The sequence below is a fragment of the Danio rerio genome, chromosome 16, assembly GCF_052040795.2.
Source record: "Danio rerio strain M-AB ecotype USA chromosome 16, GRCz13ab, whole genome shotgun sequence".
NCBI classification, from domain to species: domain Eukaryota; kingdom Metazoa; phylum Chordata; class Actinopteri; order Cypriniformes; family Danionidae; genus Danio; species Danio rerio.
The window spans coordinates 28,320,681-28,346,589 of NC_141036.1; the positions used below are offsets into that span (position 1 = coordinate 28,320,681).

At 35.0% G+C, this 25,909-nt stretch overlaps 3 protein-coding genes and 1 long non-coding RNA gene across 9 annotated transcripts in view; 1 reads left to right on the forward strand and 3 right to left on the reverse strand.

The window, feature by feature from the left end:
* atxn1b (ataxin 1b) overlaps positions 1-10,378 on the reverse strand; it is a 33,778-nt gene extending 23,400 nt beyond the window's left edge. For 2 of the 5 annotated variants that reach the window (XM_087287014.1, XM_087287015.1), the window contains exons 1-2: positions 1,612-1,872; positions 1,449-1,547 (exon numbers count right to left, since the gene is read on the reverse strand). The gene's annotated coding sequence lies outside the window, so the exon portion shown is untranslated. Of the gene's footprint in view, positions 1-1,448; positions 1,548-1,611; positions 1,873-10,182 lie in introns of those variants that run through there. The other 3 variants (XM_087287012.1, XM_087287013.1, XM_087287016.1) reach the window with 2 other exon arrangements.
* The window catches only part of LOC137487906 (uncharacterized), a 53,135-nt gene extending 28,300 nt beyond the window's left edge, over positions 1-24,835 (forward strand). The window contains exon 3 of the long non-coding RNA XR_015511426.1: positions 23,542-24,835. This is a non-coding gene — a long non-coding RNA (uncharacterized LOC137487906). The remainder of the gene's footprint in view (positions 1-23,541) is intronic.
* On the reverse strand, positions 11,201-15,902 carry fam8a1b (family with sequence similarity 8 member A1b). Of its 2 annotated transcripts, none has more exons than XM_087285712.1 (5): positions 14,971-15,892; positions 13,139-13,917; positions 12,569-12,692; positions 12,351-12,490; positions 11,201-12,262 (listed from the first exon to the last, which is right to left on the reverse strand). In XM_087285712.1, the coding sequence occupies exons 2-5, from the start codon at positions 13,210-13,212 to the stop codon at positions 12,118-12,120; spliced, it is 483 nt and encodes a 160-aa protein (XP_087141838.1). In that variant the 5' UTR covers positions 13,213-13,917; positions 14,971-15,892; the 3' UTR covers positions 11,201-12,117.
* Positions 17,419-25,870, reverse strand: zgc:110410. Its single transcript, NM_001328372.2, is given in 10 exon segments — positions 17,419-17,930; positions 18,123-18,170; positions 18,254-18,343; positions 21,483-21,570; positions 21,693-21,730; positions 21,809-21,899; positions 22,012-22,065; positions 24,928-25,006; positions 25,116-25,463; positions 25,756-25,870. Coding segments are annotated over 10 exon segments (1,101 nt in total). The 3' UTR covers positions 17,419-17,780.
* Positions 25,871-25,909: the final 39 nt, after the last annotated feature.

Here is a 25,909-nt window from a genome sequence, read left to right on the forward strand (position 1 = left end):
GGTGACCAGCGAGACCTAGCTGTCACTCAAGTGGCCACACCCTTAATTATGCAGACTTAATATAACCTTATATAAAGAAAACAGATGAGTTATAAAAAAATCACCCCCTCAGCTGTCATGAAGGGTATTATTTGCGAAATGTACAGTATTAGCTTCTTTTCTGCTGTAAAATTGGCCATAACAGTGGGCTCAATAGAAATTTGCTCTATTATGGAGCCAGGACTAGCGGAATTTTGATGAAATGCAGTTTTAGTTACTTCCGTATTTGCTTCACGAGGGAGAGCGGGAGATTGCCGCTTGGTGCCAACACTAACTCTTTAGACCAATTGTGTATTCCTATAGTTTCCTGTGGAACATTTATATTTCTAAGAGAGGAAAAGTCATTAATTTGTAACTTTGAACATGGCATAGTTGTTGAGCATTTTAGAAAATGGTAATATACTGTACTTTTCATGCACAACAATCTGTAAGTTTACAGAGAAGGGATGTGAAAAAGTGAAAATATCTAGTGAGCAGCAGTTCTGCAGATGAAAAGATTTTGTTGATGCCAGAGGTCAGAGGAAAATGACCAAACTGTTGAAGATGACAGAACAGCGATAGTAGGGATACGCAGAGCGGTCAGCCGGAGAACGGTATCGGCCGATAATCACATTTCAGGACTTAATCAGTACTTGCTAGTCTATGACTTCTCCCGGGAGCTCTGCGAGTCTCCCAAATATTCATAACAGCTCCGTGACGTCCACAAATGAGATAAAATACCCCGGAAATCATGGCGATGAGGGTAAATGAAAACATTTAGAGCACAGATCGTGAGAGGCACATGTTCAAAGGATTAAAGTTGTAAGGTTAAATTAATAAAGCAGTAAAAATATCTTGAGTTCAATTGTTTCCAAATAGCTTTATTAGTAACTTTTCTTACCATTTTTAAAATCTGTTTTATCTATTATTTTCTGTAGAGCTGCTTCTGACCACTAAATGTCCACACTTAATGCTTATAAGACACATCTTCAAGAGATTATATGCAGCATCCTTCATTTTTTCTTTTAGGTAAGAAGAGAGCTACACTTGATTATCATAAAATGTGGCTTATGCATTGAAGCTTGAAGCATCAGAATCAGTACTCTGTATCGGCTGCAAAAATCCTGATCGGCTCATCCCTAAGCAACAGTAACTAATTAAAATAAAAATGAACTAAAAGTATTAGAACTGAGGTCTGCAGAAGAGAATCTTTGAACATAAAACACATCTAACATAGCATCAGATGATCTACAACAGCAGCAGAAAAACAGCACATTGTCACCACCAAGTTCGTATATGATCACCAAACTGAGACTATGATCTGACAAGGCTCACCAAAACTTGCTATTAGAAAATTGGAAAAGGTTTCCCTGGTCTAATGAGGCTCTGTTTCTGAACAATATTCTGATGAAAAAACGTGGATCACATGCCTTGTATTAGTGAGGAACAGCATTCTTCAAACACCACAGCAAGCTGACCATCTCCATCTCTTCATAACCACTGTGTATTCATCCTCTAATGGCGACTACCTGCAGCATAACTTGCCATGTCACAAAGCTCAAATGACCTCAAACTGGTTTCTAATTCACTTACCTCTACCATCACTAGATCTAAATCCAAGAGAGAAATTGTTAGATGTGCTGGAACGACAGATTAATGACACATCTGCACAACTGCATGATGCTAGCATGTATTACCCACAAATCCCAGAGGAATGTTTCCAGCACATAGTTGAATCTCTGACATAAACAATTTTGGCAATTGCGAAGGTAAAAATGGGCTAAAGCCCTTTTCAACTGTCCAGTGACGGCATAGCCTAGACATTGTAGTTAAATGGCCACACTTCCTAAAGATGAAATTCCAAACACTCTCTTAATCAACCAACTAACCAACCAATCAATAAACCAATAAATCAACCAATCAATCAATCAATCAATCAGTCAGTCAGTCAGTCAGTCTTCATAAAGCACTTTAAATTACTGAAATGCACACAGGACATGAAATACATTTAAAAAGTTAAGAAATCATAAGCCATATACATTTCATTGGCAGATCCTAATTTTGTGAATTTGTCAGCTTGAATTGTTTAGTAAACACAGACACTGTTGCCAGGCAGACTCTTTCCCTCTTGTACGGCTCCACTGAGTTCACTGCTAAAGGAATCAATGCCTACAGGACCAGATTCAAAATGGCATCATGTCAACAAACGCTCCTTTAAACAAATGTGGTCACACATGAGTAAGACTGTAAGGTCAAAGAAATTATCCAGTGGTTACTTTTTCCAATCCTGCGAGCACAATTTTCTAGTAGACTGGACTATTTGAATATATTAATTCAATCGTGCTGTTTAGCCAAGCACTCCGTCCCCTATAATCTTGTAACCTATCTTTTACAATAGCATAGCTCTGGCAAGCTGTGAATCCTTTGATTTACCAGCAGCTGTGGCTAAATTCAAGCTTTTTTCTGAAAAATTGATTCATTAATAATTAATAGCATGTTTAAATCAAATCATCACACTACAGAGAGTCCGGTTTATAAATGTGAACAATAGGCATGCTATGCAGGATCTCCGCTCTGAAATGAAACCCTCGTCTATTCTCATCTCAACAGCTTGTGTTATCATGGATAATATAAAGTCTCCATTCTCCTGCATCTGGATCACTAATTAAAACATCTGCCAGAAAGCCACGAGTCACACACACACGGTTAGATGACTGTCAGTGTGTAAACTTGGGGGGTGTTAAACATTAATCGGTGTACAGACAGACACTGGGACACTGATAAGACTGGTCAGCGCTTCTGAACTATGATAACAGTCTGCTCTAAATTCAGAGGATGATGGGCCTCAAACTGAGATAGAAGAAAAAAGGATCCCGATTCCCTTATTTTACCATATGTCCCTTTCTTGTATATATTTTCTGAACATTTCTACTGTATGTAGATTGGTATTGCTTTTATTTCTCTACAATTACATAAATACATTACAATTTTGTTTTCTGGTTTAGGTATATCTGTACAATTTTATATATATATGGCAGCACAGTGGCACAGTGGGTAGCACAATCTCCTCTCAGCAAGACGGTCCCTGTATATATGTAACCTATATATATATAGGTTACATATATACAGTTGAAGTCAGAATTATTAGCTCTCTTTTGAGTTTTTTCTCTTTTAAATATTTCCCAAATTATTTTTAACAGAGCACGGAAATTTTCACAGCATGTATAATAATATTTTTTCTTCTGGAGAAAGTCTTATTTGTTTTATTTTGGCTAGAATAAAAGCAGTTTTTAATTTTGAAATGTTTTTTTTCGATAGTCTACAAAACATACCATCATTATACAATAACTATCCTAATTACCCTAACCTGCCTAGTTAACCTAATTAACCTATTTAAGCCTCTAAATGTCACTTTAAGCTGTGTAGAATTGTCTTGAAAATATCAAGTAAAATATTATGTACTGTCATCATGACAAAGATAAAATAACTTATTTATTAGAAATAAGTTTTTAAAACTATTATGCTTGGAAATGTGCTGAAACAATATTCCCTCCATTAAACAGAAATTGGGGGAAAAAATAAACAGGGGAGCTAATAATTCAGGGGGTTAATAATTCTGACTTCAACTGTATATATATATATATATATATATATATATATATATATATATATATATATATATATATATATATATATATATATATATATAGTGATTAGCATAAATAAGTACACCCCTTTAAATGAATGAATATTTTGTATATGATGCTTTACAGCAATATATTTGTGCCTAAATATTATATTAGTCAGTACCAAAAACAAAACTGGAACTAATCTAACAAATAAACTTAGGTTCACAGTTCAAAATTTTTTACACCCTAACAGGGGTGGACTTGACCAATAACCAAGGTAAGTAGCCGATTAGGGCCCCAGGGAATTAGAGGCCCACGACCACTGCCAAAAAGTCTAAACTAATCATATAGCTGTTTTTTAAATTTTCATATGTTGCAAAATCTTTCTATAACCATTAAGATTTTAACATTATTACTTCATTTCAAAACCAGAGCCCCCATGTCTAGTGGAATGTTCAAATTTCCCAATGAAGAGGGACGGTTGTCAATTCAAAAAACAGCTCTTATTTAAATCATATAAAAAATGGTAAAAGGATTAGCCAAATGTGATTACTATACTTTGTGAAAAATGACAGCACTGTGTGTTTTTGCTGTTACATCTTTGGTAACTGGTCTAATATGTTGGAAACAATTTAATGTATTTAATTTTGCATTAAGAAGATAAAGGTTCCACTTTCGCAGTTTATTTACAAAAACACTAATGTACAGAGGAAAAAATATCTATAGAGAAATAAATAGTTTTGAGTGTCAATGGGGTCCAATATATGGAATTACTTAGGGCCCCCAAATCACTAAGCCCGCCCCTGCACCCTAATTAACATGTTGGGAAAAAATCTTACAATTTTAATATCTTAAACTTAATCCAAATTTTAGTAAACAAGAGTAATCAAGAGAAACATAAAACATATTAAATTTAGTTTACAAAATGTATTAATTAGTCTTTTGTTGCAATAACTCATTTGAGTTTAAATATATTTTCTTTCTATTCCTATATATGAGGTGATCATATTCTTATCTTATTCTTGTTTTAAATTTATGTTTAAACTTATGTTTAAATCCATCACAAATATATTTGCTATATTTACTGAGAACTTAATAAAAATATTCATTTGAAAAGGGGGTGTACTGATTTATGCTGAACGCGGCATTTATACATTTAGCTGCTTTTAAAATAATTGCATTATTTAAGTATTAATAACAAAACTAAATCTAATTTAATATAATATAAAATATATAATATTTATACAGGGCAGAACAGTAGCGCAGTGGGTAGCACAATCGCCTCACAGCAAGAAGGTCAATGGTTCAAGCCTTGGCTAGGTCGGTTTCTGTTTAGAGTATGCTTGTTCTCCCAGTGTTTGTGTGGGTTTGCTCCGGGTGCTCTGGTTTCCCCCACAAATCGAAAGACATGCGGTACAGGTGAATTGAATGAGCTAAATTAAACGTATTGTATGTGAGTGTGTGCAGTGTTTCCCAGCAATGGGTTGCGGCTGGAAGGGCATCCGCTGTTTAAAACATGCGCTGAAGACCCCTCATTATTAAAAAGACTAAGCTGAATAGAAAATGAAAGAATGAATAATATTATATTCTAATTGAATAGATATAAAAACAACTAAAATATAATTAAATATAATCTAAAATATATCATATTAAATATGTATATAAGACTGCAGTAATCAAGTGACACTAATAAATATTAGAATAAAAACACAGGAATTAATACAGTTTTTGTGTATGTAATTCTGTGTGTGTGTGTGTGTGTGTGTGTGTGTGTGTGTGTGTGTGTGTGTGTGTGTGTGTGTGTGTGTGTGTGTGTGTGTGTGTGTGTGTGTGTGTGTGTGTGTAAGCAAAGGATGTATGGCAAAAATGTTATCCTACTGATGCTCTGTCAAAACTCACTTCTAGCCCCAAATAAAGAATCTTCCTTCATTTCTCAACAACACCAGACAACCACATTGTCTACAATTCAATACTACTGTATATGCTCCGTTCTCACGGTAATATATAACAGCTAAGAAACTCCAAAGGGGGTTTCATTGCTATCAGTGAGCGCTGTTCCTCCCTATTGTTGCTTTGATCATGGATTTGGAAGAGCACACTTCTTTAGCAAATGCCCAGAGTGAACATCAGTCTCAGATGATGAGAAACCCAGCCCCATCTTATTTTCAGCTGAAGAGCCAATCAGATCACACCAATCACAGTCACCATGGCGTCTGATTGGCTGCCGATGACATCATTACTACAGAAAGTAAAACACATCACCAATTAATGACAAAATACCAGACATTCGGCCAATCAGCTCGTTGTTTGGAAGGCGCTGACAGACCCTGAAGGCAGACTGTGTCCTTTCTTTCTTTCCTTCACCCTTCAGACCACCAAAAAAAAATCAAATTACATAAAAAAAATATCACCGACACAAGTAAATGCCTGAGTTGTGTGGGTCGCTCAGCATTTTCTCATTCACAGCCAGAGTTACCATTTTTAACACAGATCAGAGACACCTGATGAACATTTTTTTTAACATCCTTCAACAAAATGGTTCTCTGATCAATTTTTCCTCCTTTATAATCATAATGCTAGCACGAGTCTTGCTGGTGTCCCCCAACATGGCTTACAGTGACATCATATAGTTGGCATAGCAAACTCAATCTGACTTTCGAGATAAACTAAGTCATGTTGAGCGTCACTGAGTATTACTTGCTGATAAACGCAATGCAGTTCTGATAGTGAGGGGGTTTTACAAGGTAGCAGGGTCAACCAGTTGGAGAGAGAGGGAAAATAAGGGTCTGTGCTGTGCTTCTGAAAGAAAAACTTTCATGACCATTTGCTAATAAATGTTATGCTCTGACAAAGCTGATCAATGGAAATGAGATTAATCAATACTATAATTAACACTTTTTTTTAAAAACATTGTAGTAATTAAACTATGGATTTCTTGTGTGTGGAACAAACTAAAAGTGTTTTTTGGGTCATATCAATTTTTTACATCCTTTTTTACACCATGAAGGGAAAAGTTTTCTCCCTGTAGGCCTTAAAAATGCAAACTATTGAAACTGTTTTTAATAGTTTTGCTTTATAAAAATGGGCATATCATGCAAATGCATATTATTTTGCATTATTAAGTTGTTACACTTAAAAAATTGTCACTGCCTTAAATGATTAGATTAAATCAGATTAACTTTATAAAAATGTAACTTATATTACATTAAACTGAAGTAAAACAGTTCAATCTTCCTGAACTCTTGTATAACAAAAAAGGTTTAAATATTTAGATAATAGTAATACATTATAGCAATATTAATGAAAAACATTGTCATAAATGATAGGTCATATCAGGCTATTTTAATTCTAGCTGCATTCGCTATTTCACTAATAACTAGGAGATTAATTCATTCATTAATTCTCCTTCAGCTTAATCTCTATTTTAGAGGTTGCCAGCGACCAGCAGGAATGAACCACCAACTATTCCAGCATATGTTTTATGCAGCGGATGCCCTTCCAGCTGCAACCTAGTATTGGGAAACATCCATACACACTCATTTACACACACACTCATACACTACAGCCAATTTTACTTCATCCAATTCACCTATGGCACATGTCTTTGGACTGTGGAGGGAAACTGGAACACCTTGAGAAAACCTATGTGAGCACAGGGAGAACATGCAAACTCCACACAGAAATACCAACTGGCTCAGCCGGGACTCGAACCAGCGACCTTCTTGCTGTGAGACACCGTGCCACCTCTTAACTAGCAAATAAAGTCTGAAAAACAATGCATCAGACAAATGTGACAGGTAAATGTAGCTAACATTAGTTTTCTTTGTGTTTATGTCATGTTGTAACATGGAAAATAATGTGCTGCTGGTTTGAATGATGTGTATTCGCCCAGTCAGCAGCATACCCGTGCATCACTGGTAGTTCTTATGTTGCTAGGATAGACTGTGCATTAAAATAATATTTTAGTTACTGGGGCGACACAGTAGCAGAGTGGTTAGCACTGTCGCCTCACAGCAAAAATGTCGCTGGTTCAAATCCCAGCTGGGCCAGGTGGCATTTCTGTGGTGTTTGGATGTTCTCCCCATGTGCTCCGGTTTCCCCCACAGTCCAAAGACATGTGCTATAGGTGAACTGAATAAACTAAATTGGCTGTAGTTTAAGAGTGTGTGTGTGAATAAGTGTGCATGGGTTGCAGCTGGATGGGCATCCACTGTGTAAAACATATGCTGGATGAGTTGGCGGTTCATTCCACTGTGAAAAGTGGATGAATAAATGATGTAGTTTTCCTAATAAGCCTAAAATGATTTATTGTGCAGTTTGTGCAATACAAACATGGCAAATACACCAATAGTGCTAGATCTTGGAACTATAAAAATTATCCTCCTGTGTGAAAGTTCCTCGTGCTCTACCAACTGGTTTGACAACTTTGAAGATTTTCAAAAATACAAAAGAAACCTTTTTTTGAAAAACTATAATGAAAACGCCCTCAAACAAAAACTTCCAAGCCATTTATGAAGCTTTCACAAAAATAAAAATAAAATTTTTCAGCCAGCAGAAGCAGAATTAGCCAGGGTTGGTATGTCATGAAGGTCAGTAAATGATGGCAAATATAATTTTGGTAAGAACTGTCCCTTTAATTGGAATTCTAACTTACAGGATAACAGAATGATGTTATAAAACTAATGATGGGATGCTATGGGAACTAATAATAATGTAATGTACAGTCAGTGGCGGATTTAATCAATAAGCGAGGTAAGCAGCCAGTTAGGGCCCCAGGAAATTTGGGGGGCCCCAAAAAATACCTAGAAGTATAAATTACATCTATAAATTATATATAATATTGTTTTCTCTCATATTTAGTAAAGTTGAGAGTCTAATAAATGTGCATCATAATTATTACATCTGCACAAATTTGTCTTCCATCCCCCAATAATGGTGCAGTTCAGCAAAGTCAGATGAAGATTTAGTTTTAAAAATAAAACAATGTATTTATTTATTTATTTCATTTTTAAAACAAAATGTAGAAAAGATGATTGAGTTATATAAGAAAATGTTCGCAAAACAAACAAATAAATTAATCCAAAGTGTGTAAATTAGGACTTTTGGGCGCCATGGCTGGAATTGCTTAGGGTCCCCAAATCACTAAGTCCACCCGTGAACAGTTTAAAACATAATAATAATATAGTGTATAACTGTGTGTGACTATTGTGTTAATAGGTATTTGATTTTAATAGTTCCAGTAAATCAGGTTAAACTGGAACAATATGCTTATATATATATATGGGTAAATCAGCATAGATATATACACTAGATATCGCATAGGGACCCTAAGCATGCGTCAATAGCGCCGCCACATTGGTACAGTGCTCCCAGGACAAATGTCATTCAACCGCAGTCAAGACAGTGTTATTACAAGAAGATATGCGGGACTTTAGCGCTGTCTACGGGTGTAGTAACGAGCAGAGAAAACAAAGCACAAAGGCAGAACATTTCATAGGTAAAATTGTTTTTTTTTTTTAATGTTTTTGTATGTTCTGAACTTTTGTGCTAATCAGGTAACGTTATTGATGATAACAGTCACTTACTGAATTCACCATAAGGCAAAGCAGCTTCAACTCGCACTAAACACACGGCTTTTTTGTTGAATAAAATCAGCAAACAATGCAAAACAAATATGACAACGAGATGCTGCGCTGCCAGAAACTTATTATTGTCGGCTAACGTTAGTAAAAGAGTCGTTCGGGGGATTCATTCACAAACGAGTCGCTCCCTCCGTCAGTATGAGAAGTGAAAGTAGGAGAGGAGATGTGTTTCAGGACATGATTAGATTAAATTTAACAGGGAGGGAAAACTAGTACATTTCTGTACACACAAACACAAGCTCAGGAATGCCCGTGCTGCAAGTGATGCAAAATTATCATTTTCGTAATTAGAAAAAAAAATTTATATACTAACATCCAGGAAAATTCCCGATCATATGTATATGTGTATATCTCTGGCTTTGGATAGACACACTCCCCCACTGTACTTTAGTCCCGCATTCATTTCAAAGGAGCGCTACCCTGTAGCAAGATGGCGGCGCTATTGACGCATTCCGTCCAATAGACAACAATAGACCAGGCGACATCTAGTGTATAAATCTATGGTAAGTCAGTAGCTCTCTCTCACTCCATCTACTGGTTACTCATGTCAACTGATGAGGACACTTGCTAAAGATGCTAGATAGCGCAAACACATTTCTATATACAAAATGTCCCGTTTTATTATGTATTTCTGTATGGACTGCAGTTCAGCCAGAAGAAGGTGAATTATTACAACCCTGCTCCAAATAATGTCATCTGAAATCGCAACCATATTAATAACGTTACATTTTGTTTGATTTCAAATACATTAGCCATAGATTAGCATTCAAGTTAGTTCACCCAAATTTTAAATTGTTATTAATTACTCCCTCATGTTGTTCTAATTCCCTAAGACTCTGTTCATCTAGAGAACACAAAGTAAAATAAAATATTTCAGATAAAATTCGAGTTACCTCATTCACCACAGAACTGCAAAACGATGGTACAAAGACATTCATAGTCCAGAAAAAGAATCCAGATATTGTAAAAACAATCCATGGAACATCAGTGGTTAAACAACTTTAATCATAGGCAGCTCCAAGAACACTTAAAATAAATACAAACTACAACCGTTCTTCTCTTACCCGGGTCAGGTCCAGGTGCGCGTTTACTACGTTCAGTACCACATTGCCACAGCACAACACGTACTGCACGTAATAAACACGCATAATTTTGTTGGCCAACAAGTGCTCTTTTTGACAATGTTTTAATTGCTCTCCTGAACTTTGAACATATCAACCCCTCTGTTGCTGTCTATGGAGGATGGAGCAGCTCTTAAATTTCATCTAAAATATCTGAATTTGTCTCAAGGAGTTGGAATAACATGAGGGTAATTTATGACCGAATAATCATTTCATTTTTATAAACGACTAATTGATTGGAAAATTCAATTAATTTAACCATTTGAACCAGTTATTTTATTAAATACTCATTTAAAAAGTGTATTTTTATATCTGACCGTGACTGCTATATTAAAATGACCCCAAGGCAGCTTACGTTTGAGTCTGCAAACAAAGTTTTTTTTTGCAAAATAAACCTGATTTAACGTCCACAAACCGCGATTGAAGCATCTTCTTTTATAATTGTACTGACATGCGGCTGTGGTGATGAAGTAAAGACGGTAAAATTGCTGTAATTCATTACAAACTTGCACAGTTTTAAAAACGTTTTAAACTTGTAAAACTCATTCTTGATCACATTTGATGATGACTGATGACCACAGGGAGCTGAACAGATCTTTAAATCCCCTTTGCTTTGCGCTTATGCTTTCTTTTTGATATGATTATTCACGTTACTACAGTGACATGTTAATACGCCGCTGTCAATCAATTCCGTGGGTGGGGAAACCACACTCTTATATCATGTTGTGGTGGGCCTCAAAATGGGAGGGATTTGGATCCTATTTTAACTTCAGAAAGTAAAAAAAAAAACGAGAGACTTATTGTCTTTATATCACCCAACATGACTGTGGACAAACTATACATACACACAGTTATGTCCAAACTGTTTACAAAAGATGATTTTCATCATAGATGCCCTTTAAAAGATTTCTTTTGGTTTTGATAAATCCAAGTCAATATAAACACAGAGACAACACAGAAGGCTAACTCTGGGACATAACTGAATTATTTTGATTTGGCCATATCAAAACAATCCCAAAATCAATAACATACAAACTGATAAATATTTGGGCAAAGCAAAGTGAAACAGATAAACTCAGCAGCTCATGATAGAACAGAACACGAAGCTGAAGAAGGCATGCAGTGAAAATTACAGTACGCAGAACAGCTCAGCTGTACAAATAAAATGTTTACCCAGCATTTCCAACCATTAAAGGCCCTTAAATAGACACATAATTAGGTACAAAACATTCATCTAAAATACAAATCCAGTCAGTAAATTAGGATCTATAACCTAACTATATTGCATTTGCAGGAATATGTTAATTCCTGCTCATATTCCATTATTAGTGAATATTCCAATCGATAGTCCGCAAAGAAAAAGAGAAAGAAATGAAATGCATGTACCAGAGGAAGTACAAGTATTATGAGGCAGCTTGTTTTTTTTAAATCATCTGACTTTGGCACAAGAAAAATATTCTAAGTTGTCAACGGAGAGGATTACAAAATACTTCTGAGAAAGCAGTTCATACTTATAAGACTAAGTGTCCAGAAAAGGTGGGTAAGAAATACTGGAGACGCTGCGTTCAGCTCTTAAACTGACAGTTCTGTGAGAGGCCAATCGCTTTAGTTCAGCTCAGAGTCACTGAACAGCTGCTTCGCTCTCCTCTGGTTATGAGTTTGTTTTTTTGCATGACAATGTCGGACCGATAGTGACTCCAGTGACAGTCATCTAAGCCTGTGTCTCTTGACCACAATTGTTCCAGCCACAATGTCATACACTGTCCTGTTGTGCTGGAAGAAAAGAAGTGTGATAAAAGCCGGAAAGAAGAAAGCAATGGAGAAGTTCTTGTTTAACGCTCTCACTGTTGACCTACAAAAAAAAATAGAATTAAATTACTTTAACAATAGGAAAACTAAATTGATTTTTTTAAATGGCAAAAAAAGACTGCAATACTGACGCAGAAAGTGTAACATTAGTCGCTGGTACCACACGAACACGGTTTGGCTGAACCAGGACAGAGCTGTCACATGTGACCACTCGCAAACCAATGAGGAACTTTCCTGGTGTGGCCCCTCCAGCTCCCCAAATACATATGATCTGAAAACAATCAGAACACAGTTACACAGCTCTTAATGACTTATTTCAGAGGATTAACTCAACTGTGTGTGAACTAACCTCATAAAAGCAAACTAATATCCTGTACACTAGAGCCACGAGCATCATCTTCTGCAGCTCCTCCATTGACGTGTCCTCATCGATCTCCTCCACAATGAAGTGCATAGCAAACTTTGAGATGTCCCTAAGATAGGATTTTAAATGGGTAAAGAGTTAAAATGAAGGATTATTTGATGTAGCTTGTGTAATATGTTAGGAAATAGGTGAAAAGTTGTCTACATTTTATATAAAAAAAATTGTCAAAATTGTGATAAATTAATGCTTCGTCAGTCATTATAACAACTATATAAAAATGAAACAACACTAACCTGTACATATTTAAATATTTATAAATAGTAAATATTTATAACAGATGATACTAAAGTCTTATTTATTTTTTACATTTAAATATATATATATTTTATTTTTTTGTTCTAAATATACCTAACAATATTTTTTGGTATATAAACTACTTTTACACAATGACATGTAAGTCTTCTAAAAACATTGTGGTGATAAAAGATAATAAAATGATACAGGGCTGTTACTTTACATCTTTGACCCAAATGTAAACTAAAATTTCAGACTCACTTCATTCCGCTCAAATGGACAATACTGATGATAATTGTAGCTTTAATGAAGAAAAGAATAAAGAAGTCCACCATTTCCGCAATGAACCGCTGGAGGGGAGAGGGAATAGAATATTCTCTACCTAGACAAAACAAATTATAAAAATTAACTGATTTTGTAAATCATTCCGGTTATGCAGTGTAATATCTCGTCCCACCATATATGCTCTAATATACTGTATAATAAACTCATAATATAAAACTAAGGGGTCTTCAATTACTACATTAAATGGATTATTTTATAATTTGACCTGAACATATACCACCAATTGCCATTATCAAATTTCTAAAAAATTATGAAAGAATTGTTTCTCCAGTTGAAAACTCTCAAACAAAACACTTTTTTAAAAATGAAACTATTGCTGGAATTAACCTTTTTTTTTCTTTATTTCATTCAATTAGACACTTAGTCTTCTAAAATCCCTTATGGTTAGCTAACAGGATGACCAGGGAGCTCCTCATACCAATAGATTTGACATAATGTAGCAACAGATTTTTGCAATTTTGTTATAAATTTAAGTTATAATATTTGCTTTGTTTTGTTTTATTAATAAAGAAAAAATTCTGATAAATGACAGAAATCTGAATTTTACCAAAGTTAGTGTCAAACTTACTGACACTTTTTGTAGCTGCCTAACTGAATATCTCAACTACATGTCCTGTTAGACATCCTAGTAAACATTGACAGTAAATTATTAAATAAAGATTCCCAGTATTGGGATGCAGCTGGAAGGGCATCCACTGTGTAAAACATATGCTGGATAAGTTGGCGATTCATTCTGCTGTGGCAACCCCTGATTAATAAAGGGACTAAGCCGAAAAGAAAATAAATGAATAAATGTTTACCAGAGCTGCATGATATTGGAAACATTTGACATAGCAATATTTTTTTCTCTGTGATATATGTTGCGATATATGTAACATAATATAGTGTGATATAATTTCACCAGATGACTGAAATAACTCTTTTTGCAACGACTTTAGATTAATTGGGATGATTTTATAGGGAAGTAAAATATTTTTATGAACTTTATTACATACATGTAATAAACTAAATACAGTCATAAAAAAACACAATGCAGCAAATATAAAAGTGAAATAATCAATGATTTATAGTTTTCTGTCGAGAGTCAAACAGAAACTGAACAATCAATTGTAAATTAACAATGCATAGTATTCATCATATAAATGGTTTGATAAAATGAATCTTTATTAAACTTCTTAACCTCGATTAAAATGCTTAGAATGCTCATGAAATGCTTTCATAGTCAGTCACATGCCTTAAAAACACATGCAAATAATAATTATTTTTCACTCTACTGTGCTTAAAGAGAGCCCCCACAAATCTCATGTGTTTTGACCCGTGGTTCCTGGCCGTCTATAATCCCAACTCGACATTGCATATATATTGCAGACACACAGATTGTTATATAGATGCTCAAATGATACATAATGCAGCTCTAATGTTTACACAATGAAGCGATAACAATACAGTTTATATATTGTATGTATAATTGATTCATTCATTCATTCATTTGTTTATTCTTCTTTGGCTTAGTCCCTTATTTGGGGTCACCACAGCAGAATGAGCTGCCAACTATTCCAGCATATGTTTTACACAGCGGATGCCCATCCAGCCACAACCCAGTACTGGGAAACACCTATACACACTCATACACTACGGCCAATTTAGTTCATCTAATTCACTTACAGCGCATTTCTTTGTAAAACCCAGCCGGGACTTAAACAAGCGACCTTCTTGCTGTGAGGTGAAAGTGCTAACCACTGAGCCACCATGCTGCCTGTATGTATAATTGTTTAGTAATATAATTATTACTAATGGTCATACAATAAAATAATAATGTGAAATTGTTTAACCGTTTCTATTTTAATATATTATTAAATGCGGCAACTTAATATTGTGCTAAAAAAAGCTGAATTTTCAGCATCAGTACTCTAGTATAGTAATGATGCTGATAGTCTTCAGTGTGTCACATGTAATTGTGCTAATAAAAATGTGAATGTCAATGAAATGCTTACTTAAATTTTCCTTTTTATAAAGTAATAGTTCTATATATGTGCATGACTAAGTACAATCTAAAATATGCACCACTTAAACACACTGTGCAGAAAGATTCGTTCATACTCGTCTGACAGCTGAGCTGTCAGTTTTTAGGCAATAGTCAAAACAGAGAACTGTAGCTGTCACTTTTAATTGCAAATAAAGATGATGAACAGTTGACTGGACAGTATCACCTGGCTGTTGAGCGTTTCCATTAGCTTGTTGTTGTTGTAGTATCTGCGCAGGTGCAGTGGCTGGAGCTGCAGAACTCTGTCCGTTTGCTGGAGCTGCTACATTTACCGCTGCAGCAGGAAACCCAAACGGGTTGTTAAGCCAGTTACGAAGGTCTCCATTTGACATATCTGTTCCCCATGCCGTCGTCCCGTGCGATTCAGTCGCTCCTTGTGTGGGGAAACACGGTGGGAAGGAAAGCGCAGACATGGCTATCCAGCTCTGCCAGTTCATATAGCTGCAGTAGTACTGCCACATCCACTCCTGCAGTTTCTCGCAGTACTCGGTAGTGTTGACAGCGGTCGAGTTCACTTGTTTGCCCTGGGACGAGGGCTCACGAATCGACGTTTTCATATTTTCGCTCTCTCCTGGCGATTTTTCCTTGTCGCGAGCGTTTTCATTAAACTCCGCCATGACACTTTTGTTTTGTGACGAAGTCGGTAACGATTTGATCAACTTCCGGAATTTTTTTTGATGCATAATAAGAGTGGGGGACTATTTATTAAAGCCGAACTATGTGGTTGTAACCAGTATTTTAAGTGTTGATAGGCTGTTTATAACTCATAAAAAGAAACTAGATTAACTTATAAATGCAAAATGTTTTCATAAATAGACGTTGATTTTCAAAGAAGATTAATAAAATATTTTTCTTTTTTACACAACATAGGAGAAAGCAAGGTAAGGTGTGTCACCCCCTTAAAGAGACAGTTCATCACAAAAATTTGATTCTGTCATAATTTACCCTCCCTTCACTTATTCCAAACATGTTTTAGTTTATTTTTGTTTGTTAAATACAAAAGAAGATATTTTGAAGAAAGGTGGAAACCTGTATCCATTGATATCTGGTCAATGGTTTTCAACTTTCTTCAAAATATTCTCTTTTTTGTTCAACAGAAGAAAGAAACTCAAAGGTTTATAACCACGTGAAGGTCAGTAAATAGTGAGTAAATTCATTTTTGTGAACTATCCCTTTAATGGCAGACATGGTGGCTCATTGGTTAGCACTGATGCCTCACAGCTAAGCTGAATGATGATCCCTTTAATCTGACATAATATACAATAAAATTGTTAGCATATACTTAGACATAATTCATAACAGCTGCTTGTGTTTGGTAGATGGACGTGTGAAATGTGGAGTAATACTCTCTGGTTTTGCACCATCATTAGCCTCCTTTCAACCAAAAGAAAAATAGTAGGATGTTACTGGATCACTTTCTATAGTTTTGTGGCAATATTTTGTTTATAAATTGATTTCTGCATATTTTCAAGTAACAGTTGACATTCCATTTTTAACTTCCTAAAAATTACATTGTGTCTATATAGCTTTAAGGTTTTAGTGTTCCAAAATTATATATAGCTTATATGTTTTTGGGGAAAGGGAATATATATTTTAAACATATTTCTGTCTCTTTTTAATTTTATTAAACAATTATATTTGTATTACTTTTAAGGTGATATATCAACTGAACTCCTTCTATTGAGTGTGATATGCTTTGTATACTAATGAAGCATTTTTGCAGAAGTAGATGAACCTGAACGAAATGGAAAGGCCTGGTTGTCTAAAATTAACTTGAGCACTGCAGCTAAACTTCCTGTCCGCAGAAATGTCTTGAAACTTAGGCTTTTCATGTTGTGCAGAGAATTCATAGAAAAAGAGGACGTATGTATGGGTGCGGCCAATGGAGGACTGGAGAATGATTGACAAGTGACAAATTCCACTAAACCCCACCTGTTAATATCAGTCAGGAAATAAAATTGGTTGCATCTCCTGAATGTAAATTTTGCACTGCATTGAGGATAACAGAATTCTGTGAACCAAATTATTTATTTGTATTAAATTAATTACTAATATTTTTTAGACATTGAAGAAAAATCTCTCTTGACCTTTTTTAATGAACACACATGGAATTGATTACATATCCCAACAATATACAAAAATAGCAAAGGGATTGTAGCAAAGATTTTATTGAGTTACACAATGGAGTCATTTTTTGTTTTTTTTATTTTGGTAAAAATGTATCTCAAAACACAAAGCGTACGCCATATTTATATTTTTAATTCTTTTAAACATAGCTAATTTACTATTTGCCTTAAGTTAACAATTCTTGTATTCTTTTTAATAGCATTTTTACAGACAGATATATTATAATATCTCATTTACATATATAAAAATTCTAATTAAAATCTGTTTGACTTATATTATTTTACAGAAACAATGGAGTCATTTTTCAACAAAAACTGAGGTAAAATGTATAGCAAATCCCAAGCCTGATGCTGAATACGGCAGCAATAATGATGTTGACAAACCATATCAACGACAGAACCCAATTAACTGAAGCAATAATAAGAATATTGTGACAATATCAATGTACAAGTTCAAAGCAGCAAAGATGTACTCTTCTGGACTGATGCTGTATTTGTGCTTTCCTCCCAGTATGAGCTGTGTGTCAATCACCAAGTACTAAAGACAGATACAGAAAAGGAGTAAGATGAGGACAGCAGTAAATGGGGACTATTATCCACAAGACAATAAAAGATTGTTAGCAGAACATGATTACACAATGTCATGAAGTTCTCCAGATAAGGATTATCCATCTATATGTTTCAACAAAACTTAAAAGGGTAAACATTATTAAGAAAGAAGTGCACTTACCACAGAGAAGATCAAAGTTCCCAGCGATGCATAAAAGATGTACAAATACTGTGGAACACAAATGTTAGCTTAAATGAATATATACATAAGTAAACTCTTTTGATTAGAGGAAATAAAGGTTGACCATTTACCTGGGATCTCAGAATTGCGCAAAGCAATGCAAATGAAAACAGTGTCCAGCTCATTGCCCAGATGCATCCTGAAGCAGCTGTAAAGTCCCACTAAAACAAGCAATGACATGGTTACATGCTTTATACATTTCATATTTTGCATATTAAACACTTAACACTTAGCTTATTAAAGACTCATTTTGTAAGTACCCTAGAGTTAAACAGTTAAGTTAAGCCATTTTTAATCTATTCAGCCCATATCTAGAGCTGTTTCTCAATTCCAAGAACGCAGAGAACAGACATGCGTTCTTGTGAAGACCGGTCTTGCCAGGTAACTTTTGAAGAACAAACTTGGGAGACTGCAAGAACAGAAAACACATCCTATGAGAAATGGAATGCAGCGTTCTTTAATGGTGACATGACGCTCACGCATATTTAACCGAAAATTATTTAAACATCACAGCATTTATACATCGATTTATTTTTCCCCTTTTTACAATATATACTATGCATAAAGACTTTACAAATATACATTGCACAATACAAGTAAAGCTGATTTTAATATGAATTTCAGCAAATAAACACCTTTAATGTGTTTATGCCTTTATTAAGATTTTCATTTTTTTTACTTTCACCGTTTCATTTAGGGAAACTCCTGAGACAAATAAGTTATATCTCTGAAATGTAATAATAAATCTGTGTAAAATGCTGTGCTTTCTGTTGACAGTAACCCAATTCTGGGACTTCTAGAGCGAGAGCTGCGCTCAAGTCTGCATCAGTGCGTCCTCGATATCAAAAACACATCCGGGAACTTTCACGCGTCCTCTGTACTTGCAGTCTTGAGTATTGGAACTGAACTTTGGCAGCTGATTACGACGCTACACGAGAACACAAGGACGCAAGATCACTGAAGAACTCCTATTGAGAAACAGCCCAGGTCTGGTGGGGGCACTTTTTAGCTTAGCTTAGCATAAATCATTGAATTGGATTAGACCATTAGCATCTGGCTTTAAAGGTGCAGTGGGCGATTGTCTTTAGAAACATTTTGTATTGTGCTAGTTGAAAATCTCATCACATTCCAATGGTAATAATTTAAGTAAATGATCTAAATGTATTTATATGTATTTTTATATACTGGGTAACACTTCCCATAATTCTGATAAGTAGCCTGTCAACAAATGTAGATCTGTGCACTTGTTCACACAGATCTGCCATTTGCATGTCCACATGAGAGTGTCAGCAGTAAAAATAAATGCTGAATCAAAATTGGAGTTACTTTTGCACGCTGGAGGAAGGATTACACCATGGCTGAAGTATTTCTTTTATACAGGTAATTTATGTTTTAAAACTGTTTTAGTCATGCAAAGCTGATGTAGATTGTGTTGTTTTACAAATGGGTTATATCCATGGTAGTGTTGTTGTTTACCAAGTGAAATCTTCTGGCGAAAGATCCATGTGACTATTTACAATAAGGGACCTTTTACAGCATCAATAATGCTGATTTTTATTTAGTTTAACAATAAAACATAAGTAAATAGCACTATTCCGCCTAGCCTACTTTACTAAGGTGAAGTTGGTTTTCACATTACATTGGTTAATTTTTGAACAACGTTAGCCTGTGACGCCCTTCCTATATTGTTAATCGTGCTACTTTGAATATTTACTTTGAAATGGCATGAAAGTATGGCTTAGAAATAAGTGTAATTTCTGCACCCTGCCGGCCAACCACTATACAGTAGTCACATTAGGACAAAGCATGTGAGAGAATGAGACCAGGAATCCTTGCATTTAAGTTTCGCTTGCTACATAACTAAAAAACATGCTAGATACAATAGTTTTTTGTTCAGAATTGGAGTATTATTAAGCACTATAAAGTTTGACATGATCTAGTAGTGTACAGTCATCTTTAAGGTGGTGTCCATGATTTCAGGAGGCGTGGCTTTAGACGGCATTGTATCAAAGATATTATGCTAAATGGTTACCATTTTGGCAGATCACCTACCGCACATTTAAAATCTGAATTTAAAATAATTAAAGCCTTTCAGTATTTTTTCTATATAAAGCTTGAACCTTCTGTAGTTACATCCTGTATTAAGATCAACAGAAAATGAAACGTTATTTTTAAGCTGATATGGCAAAGAACTACTCTCATTCTGGCGTAATGATCAAGGAATTTTTTCTGATGTACCATGCCTGCACAAGGACTATGATATTGTGCAGTGCATGAAAATAGATCATGTAGATGTAAATGTAGAAAGTTAATGTAGAAAATAAATCTACACTTTATTTCCTCCTCCATGACATCCAAGATGCTTATAACTTAAATTTATAAGCTAAATTTCTATTAATGGAAGTAATTAATTGGAGCTCACTGCATTTTTGATGATTCATATTCAAAATTTAAACAGTTTCCAACTCTTTCATTACTCTCTAATAAAAACTAAAGGTGTGTTCACACTTGGCAGGTTTGTTTTGATTAAAACCAAAAAACCAAAACGAACTCTGTTACAGTGGCTGAGAAAGCTCAAACAAGCTGCAAATTAAGAAAACAAATTGCAAATAGTGAAACGCTGACAAACTGGTTGGATGACACATAGGCACTGCAAATGTGTACAGAAACAGTCAGAAATATCACAGACCAAAACACAAATGTGTCAGGGGATCCCAGAAACTGACAAACCCGGCTGCTTCCTGTTTATAGTCAGGGTTCATCACATTTTTGGGTCCCCCAACACATTTCCTGTGTGTTCTGATCTATTTGCAGTCTGTTTCTGTATTTGTGTGTGTTGTGAAAATCGACTGGCCACTATAAATTGCTGTAGTATTAAGATTGCTGGACCACTTCCAAACAAAGACTTGATGTCTCAAAATGCCATAATGCTCAAACAAACCTGTTGCTGATTATTGCAATTAAATTACAGGCATCAAAATACAAGGGTTGTTATATAAATTTATGTGCATTTTTAATGTTTATTTTTTTCTAAAAAGGGTTGATTGTTTTGGTAAAGAAGACCGCCGGCGTTATACAGATTTTACCTGACTAAAATATATAATGGTCTGCACTGACCCCCAGTCACTTGCATTGGAAGGAAAAAAAAATTTCAAATAAAAGCTTAATTTTTCTTTGTTAGCAGAAAAAAAAATCTCAGCTGGCCAGAGGAGGAGTGAATAATTATTACAGTTTTATATTTGGGTGAACTACTGCTTAATACAATACATGAAGTCAAATCCCACTGCAGTTAGTACTTACTTTAGACTGTAGTGAAAACAAACTCATTGCAAGTGACACCAAAGCCGTTGCACCCACTGCCCAAAGCACCGCTTCTGCTGAATAGTACCTGCAAAAGGACAGATTCTTGTTTTAAGTATTGCTGTCTAACTAAAGGTTTTGTAGAATTGAATTGTAATTTCATGTAACTGAAGCACATTTAAATCAGCTTAAATTATGTTTTTCACTCACACTACCACTGATCCAAGGAGACAGCCTTCTGCAATTGTCTGTGTGGGAAGACAGCACTTAGCATTTGCAGCAAAATATGACATTCAATGTTTACCATCATTAAATTGTATACTTACAAACAGTCCTAGGAAGATGAAGTTTAAAGGAACTTTGCGACGTATATCACCACAACATACGAGCACAATAACCAGAGCAAATGTAACACCCCTGGGGAATTTAAAGCAAACACCAGAAGTCAGTACAAAATATCAATGGATTCAGTTGAATATAAATGATTATTATATAAGACACTCTGAACAAAGACAGCAGAAGTGCTCACATCATGGTGTAGGTAAACCAGTATGTGTCTTTCACCCAGTCGCTGAGTGTCTCCCTATGAAATATAATAAAAAACCTTTCAAATGAGATGGATAGTTAGAATATACACTCGCTGACCACTATATACACAGGGGCGCAACTGCACATTAAGTGAGGGGTATGCGATTCCCCCCCCCCCCCCCCCCCCCCATTTTTTCCTCATCAACATGTCGAAGTTCTGAACTCAACTGAAATAGTATGAAGTAGTAAAAGTATAATTACAATAAGCATGTTAAGCCACAAAGAATTACATCTCATCCCACACCAAATTTCTTCTTAATTCTATTTTCCTCACCAAATGATTATAGCACCTTGACATGTCTTGTTTTTGTACTTTTTGTACATTTGTCAAAACAAAATGAGAAATATGGGAGTCCTAAATGGCAAAATAACTTAAAAATGCAATCACTTCTTACATGCATACTGTAAGAGGTATAAGGTCTGCTATTATACCTTTCACAAAGTAAAATAAATAGAGTCAAACTGCCTGAAATGTTTTATTTTATCAAAATGTTATGGGCTATATATAAATTTATAAAAACATGTATATGGTATAAAAATGGATCTTAATAGAAGGATTAATAAACATCTCAGTTCCAAAAAATGTGAATCTTCTGACTATTTGTTCATGTATCAGGGAATTTTTTAATCCAAATATTATTTTCTATTTTGTCTGAAGTATAATCAGTAGGCCCACACGGAGTCTGCATGCGCAGAAATCTTCAGTTTTCTACAGACTTTTAGCCGATCATTGAGTCTATTTATTTACTTGTGTAAATATGTGTACAATTATATTTACTCAGTTTTTTAATTAATTTCACAAATATTATTGTAATATAATAGTATTATTAAAATGTTCATATGATTTATTTACAATACAGTTGGTAAAGTTGTAAACATTAAATAAAATTGAAGATATAATTTTTCATTAAATTTTATATATATATATATATATATATATATATATATATATATATATATATATATATATATATATATATATATATATATATATATATATATATATATATATATATATATAAAAGCCCATTTTGCATTCAGAACTGCCTTAAATCTTCATGGAAGAGATTCAACAGTCTGCTGGAACATTCCTCTAAGATTTTTGTCTATATTGATATGATAACACCGCGAATTTGAATGTTATTAGTCGATTGAATGAGCATTATCAGTGGTTATCAGCTGATAGATATGGGCCAGTAGGGGCCCTCTGCGCCTACTGGTAAGTTCAAAAGGCTGTTATCAATCTACATGGTTAATCAACTATATGAGGTATCAAATTTCTGCTCTTCTCGCGTAAATTCACGAGAGGCTGCTCCGATTGGGCTGCCCTACCCCCTCTCTAAACCCAACCGTCAGTTTTTTTTTTCAAAATCACTGATTAACCTGCTCTCCTTCCCTAAACCCAACCGTCTGATTTTCAAAAGCAATCAAAAGCAAATTATTTACTTATTTTCTCCTTTTTATACTTCAGCCTCCACATCAAAGTTCCTGAAAGCAAAGAAGGTCAAGGTGCTCCAGGATTGGCCAGCCCAGTCAGCAGTCATGAACATTATTGAGCATGTCTGATGTAAGTTGAAGGAGGCATTGAAGATGAATCCAAAGAATCTTGATGAACTCTGGGAGTCCTGCAAGAACACTTACTTTGCCGTTCCAGATGACTTTATTAGTAAGTTATTTGAGTCATTGCAGAGATGTGTGGATGCAGTCCTCCAAGCTCATGGGAGTCATACACAATATTAATTGTTTTTCCACTGCATGACTTTATATTCTATACTGTACATTATTTCTGTTAAGTAACAAGACTTTTGTCTAAGCAAAGTCAGACCTCACTGTCCTAATTAAATAATTAAAAATCAAGGCATGATCATAATTTATTTTGGTAAAATAGGCGTAATCTAGAAGCCTTTGCCTATAAGCAACCTTTGATACCAAATGATCAACTGGAAGTCAAGTTATTATTTGTTGTTCCTAAAACTTGGAAAGGTGACAAGACTTTTGTCAGGTTGTGTATTAGCATGTCTCAGTATTAATGCATAGAATTGTGTCCACAAGACAGGATTTGCAAAGAAACTGGGATTAAAAGATTGTTTTCAACTCTCTGTGATCAAACTCAAGAAACAGTAGTTGTAGACTTATTGGTATTTTGATAGCATTTTAAACTAAACTTTTAGAGTAAATAATAACTGCTGCAATCGCTATAGTTGAGTTGTCATTTTGCTGTGTTTATCCTGACATCTAACCCTGGTTATCCTTCTCTGAAAGGAAGAGTGGGTGTGAAGAACCAGCTAGTTTTCTTTTAAAGGTCCAGGTGCAAAAACAGCTACAACTACTTCTGACTCAAAAATGGACATTTTCTACAGGGTATACTCAATCTGATTGATATTTTGACACAAAAGTCACATTTAGAGCCCTTTAAAGTTTGATGTTGTATGTTCAGAGATGTTCTTCTTCAGACTTCTGTTGCAACAAGTTTTTATTTTTTGAGGCATTGTTGCTTTAATCAGTTTTATTCTTTAACCTTTCTGGCCATCCTCCTCTGGCATTTGACATCAACAAGGCATTTTTGAAATGCTAAATATTTGAATATCGCAACAACCATATGTATAGTCACTTAAATCACCTTGCTTCCTTATTCTGATGCTCAGTATCAACTTTCGGATCATCTTACCAAGGTGGCTAAATGCATTAAGATGTTGCGTTTGGCTATTACATTTACATAACAAGCAGTTTAACATTTTTGCCTAATAAAGTGGCCACTGAGTGTATATTTCTTAAGTCTTTACGTTTTGTGTACTCCATTATCTGTCCCTTTTGCTATTAATTATAGGTGTGGCAACATAAATACCAGTCTACTTACCAATAAAGGAAAGCACAGATGATTCCAACAGTTATCAGTAGCTGAATCATAAGTGTCAAGTAGACTTTTCTTATAAAACCTACATGGGGCACATTTACACAAAGAGTGACATATCTATTTCATAATAAATACTTTCTTTACCTTTATAAAACACTGCCAAGAAATTGCAGTCATTTCATAAGATTTACCTCTTCTTATGGCAGCATCTGAAAAGCAGTTCTCATTCTCAAAGCCCAGGGTATATTCTGGAGGAGCGTCGTCTGGATTCCCCATATTGACATTTTCAGCAGTGGGGGGCATCATACCAGCGGGAGGCATCATGCCCATTGGTGGATGCCCAGCATTACCTTGTGTTGCATTTGGATATTGTGGATACCCAGCATTTCCTTGTATTGCATTTGGATATTGTGGATACCCAGCATTTCCTTGGGTTGCATTTGGATAGTGTGGATACCCAGCATTACCTTGCGTTGAATTTGGATATGGCGGAGGGTAATAAGGGTTGTAAGAAGGTGGAGATTGTTCCTTGTTCATCTCTGAATGTTAAAACTAAATGTTAGTATAGAGAAATTTAATTTAGAAAATCAAGAATAAACAAACACCTAAAAGTGTGTCTTTTATGAAACATGTAATTCAAAAAGACAAATGCTACATATGCCAGAATTTTATCTTGAGTAGCCTGGTGATGATGTAGGATTAAGATCTGGTTTAACTTAGCACATGAAACTTTCATAATAATAGATTCTTAAAGTTTTCAATTATAGTGTTAAATTATATTGTAATTATATGTATATTGTAAAATTTACTTTCAATAGAACCTTCACTTACCTTTTGTCTGCCACACGTTGCTTCCTGTTATGAGCTGTGAAGGGCAAAGTCTGTTCTCGATCAGTGTTTCTTCAGAGGGGCAGGACTTTGCCTGGCCCATCAAATCAATACACATTCATGATAGCCAAGCACACAGGTGGAATTTTGTTTCCCA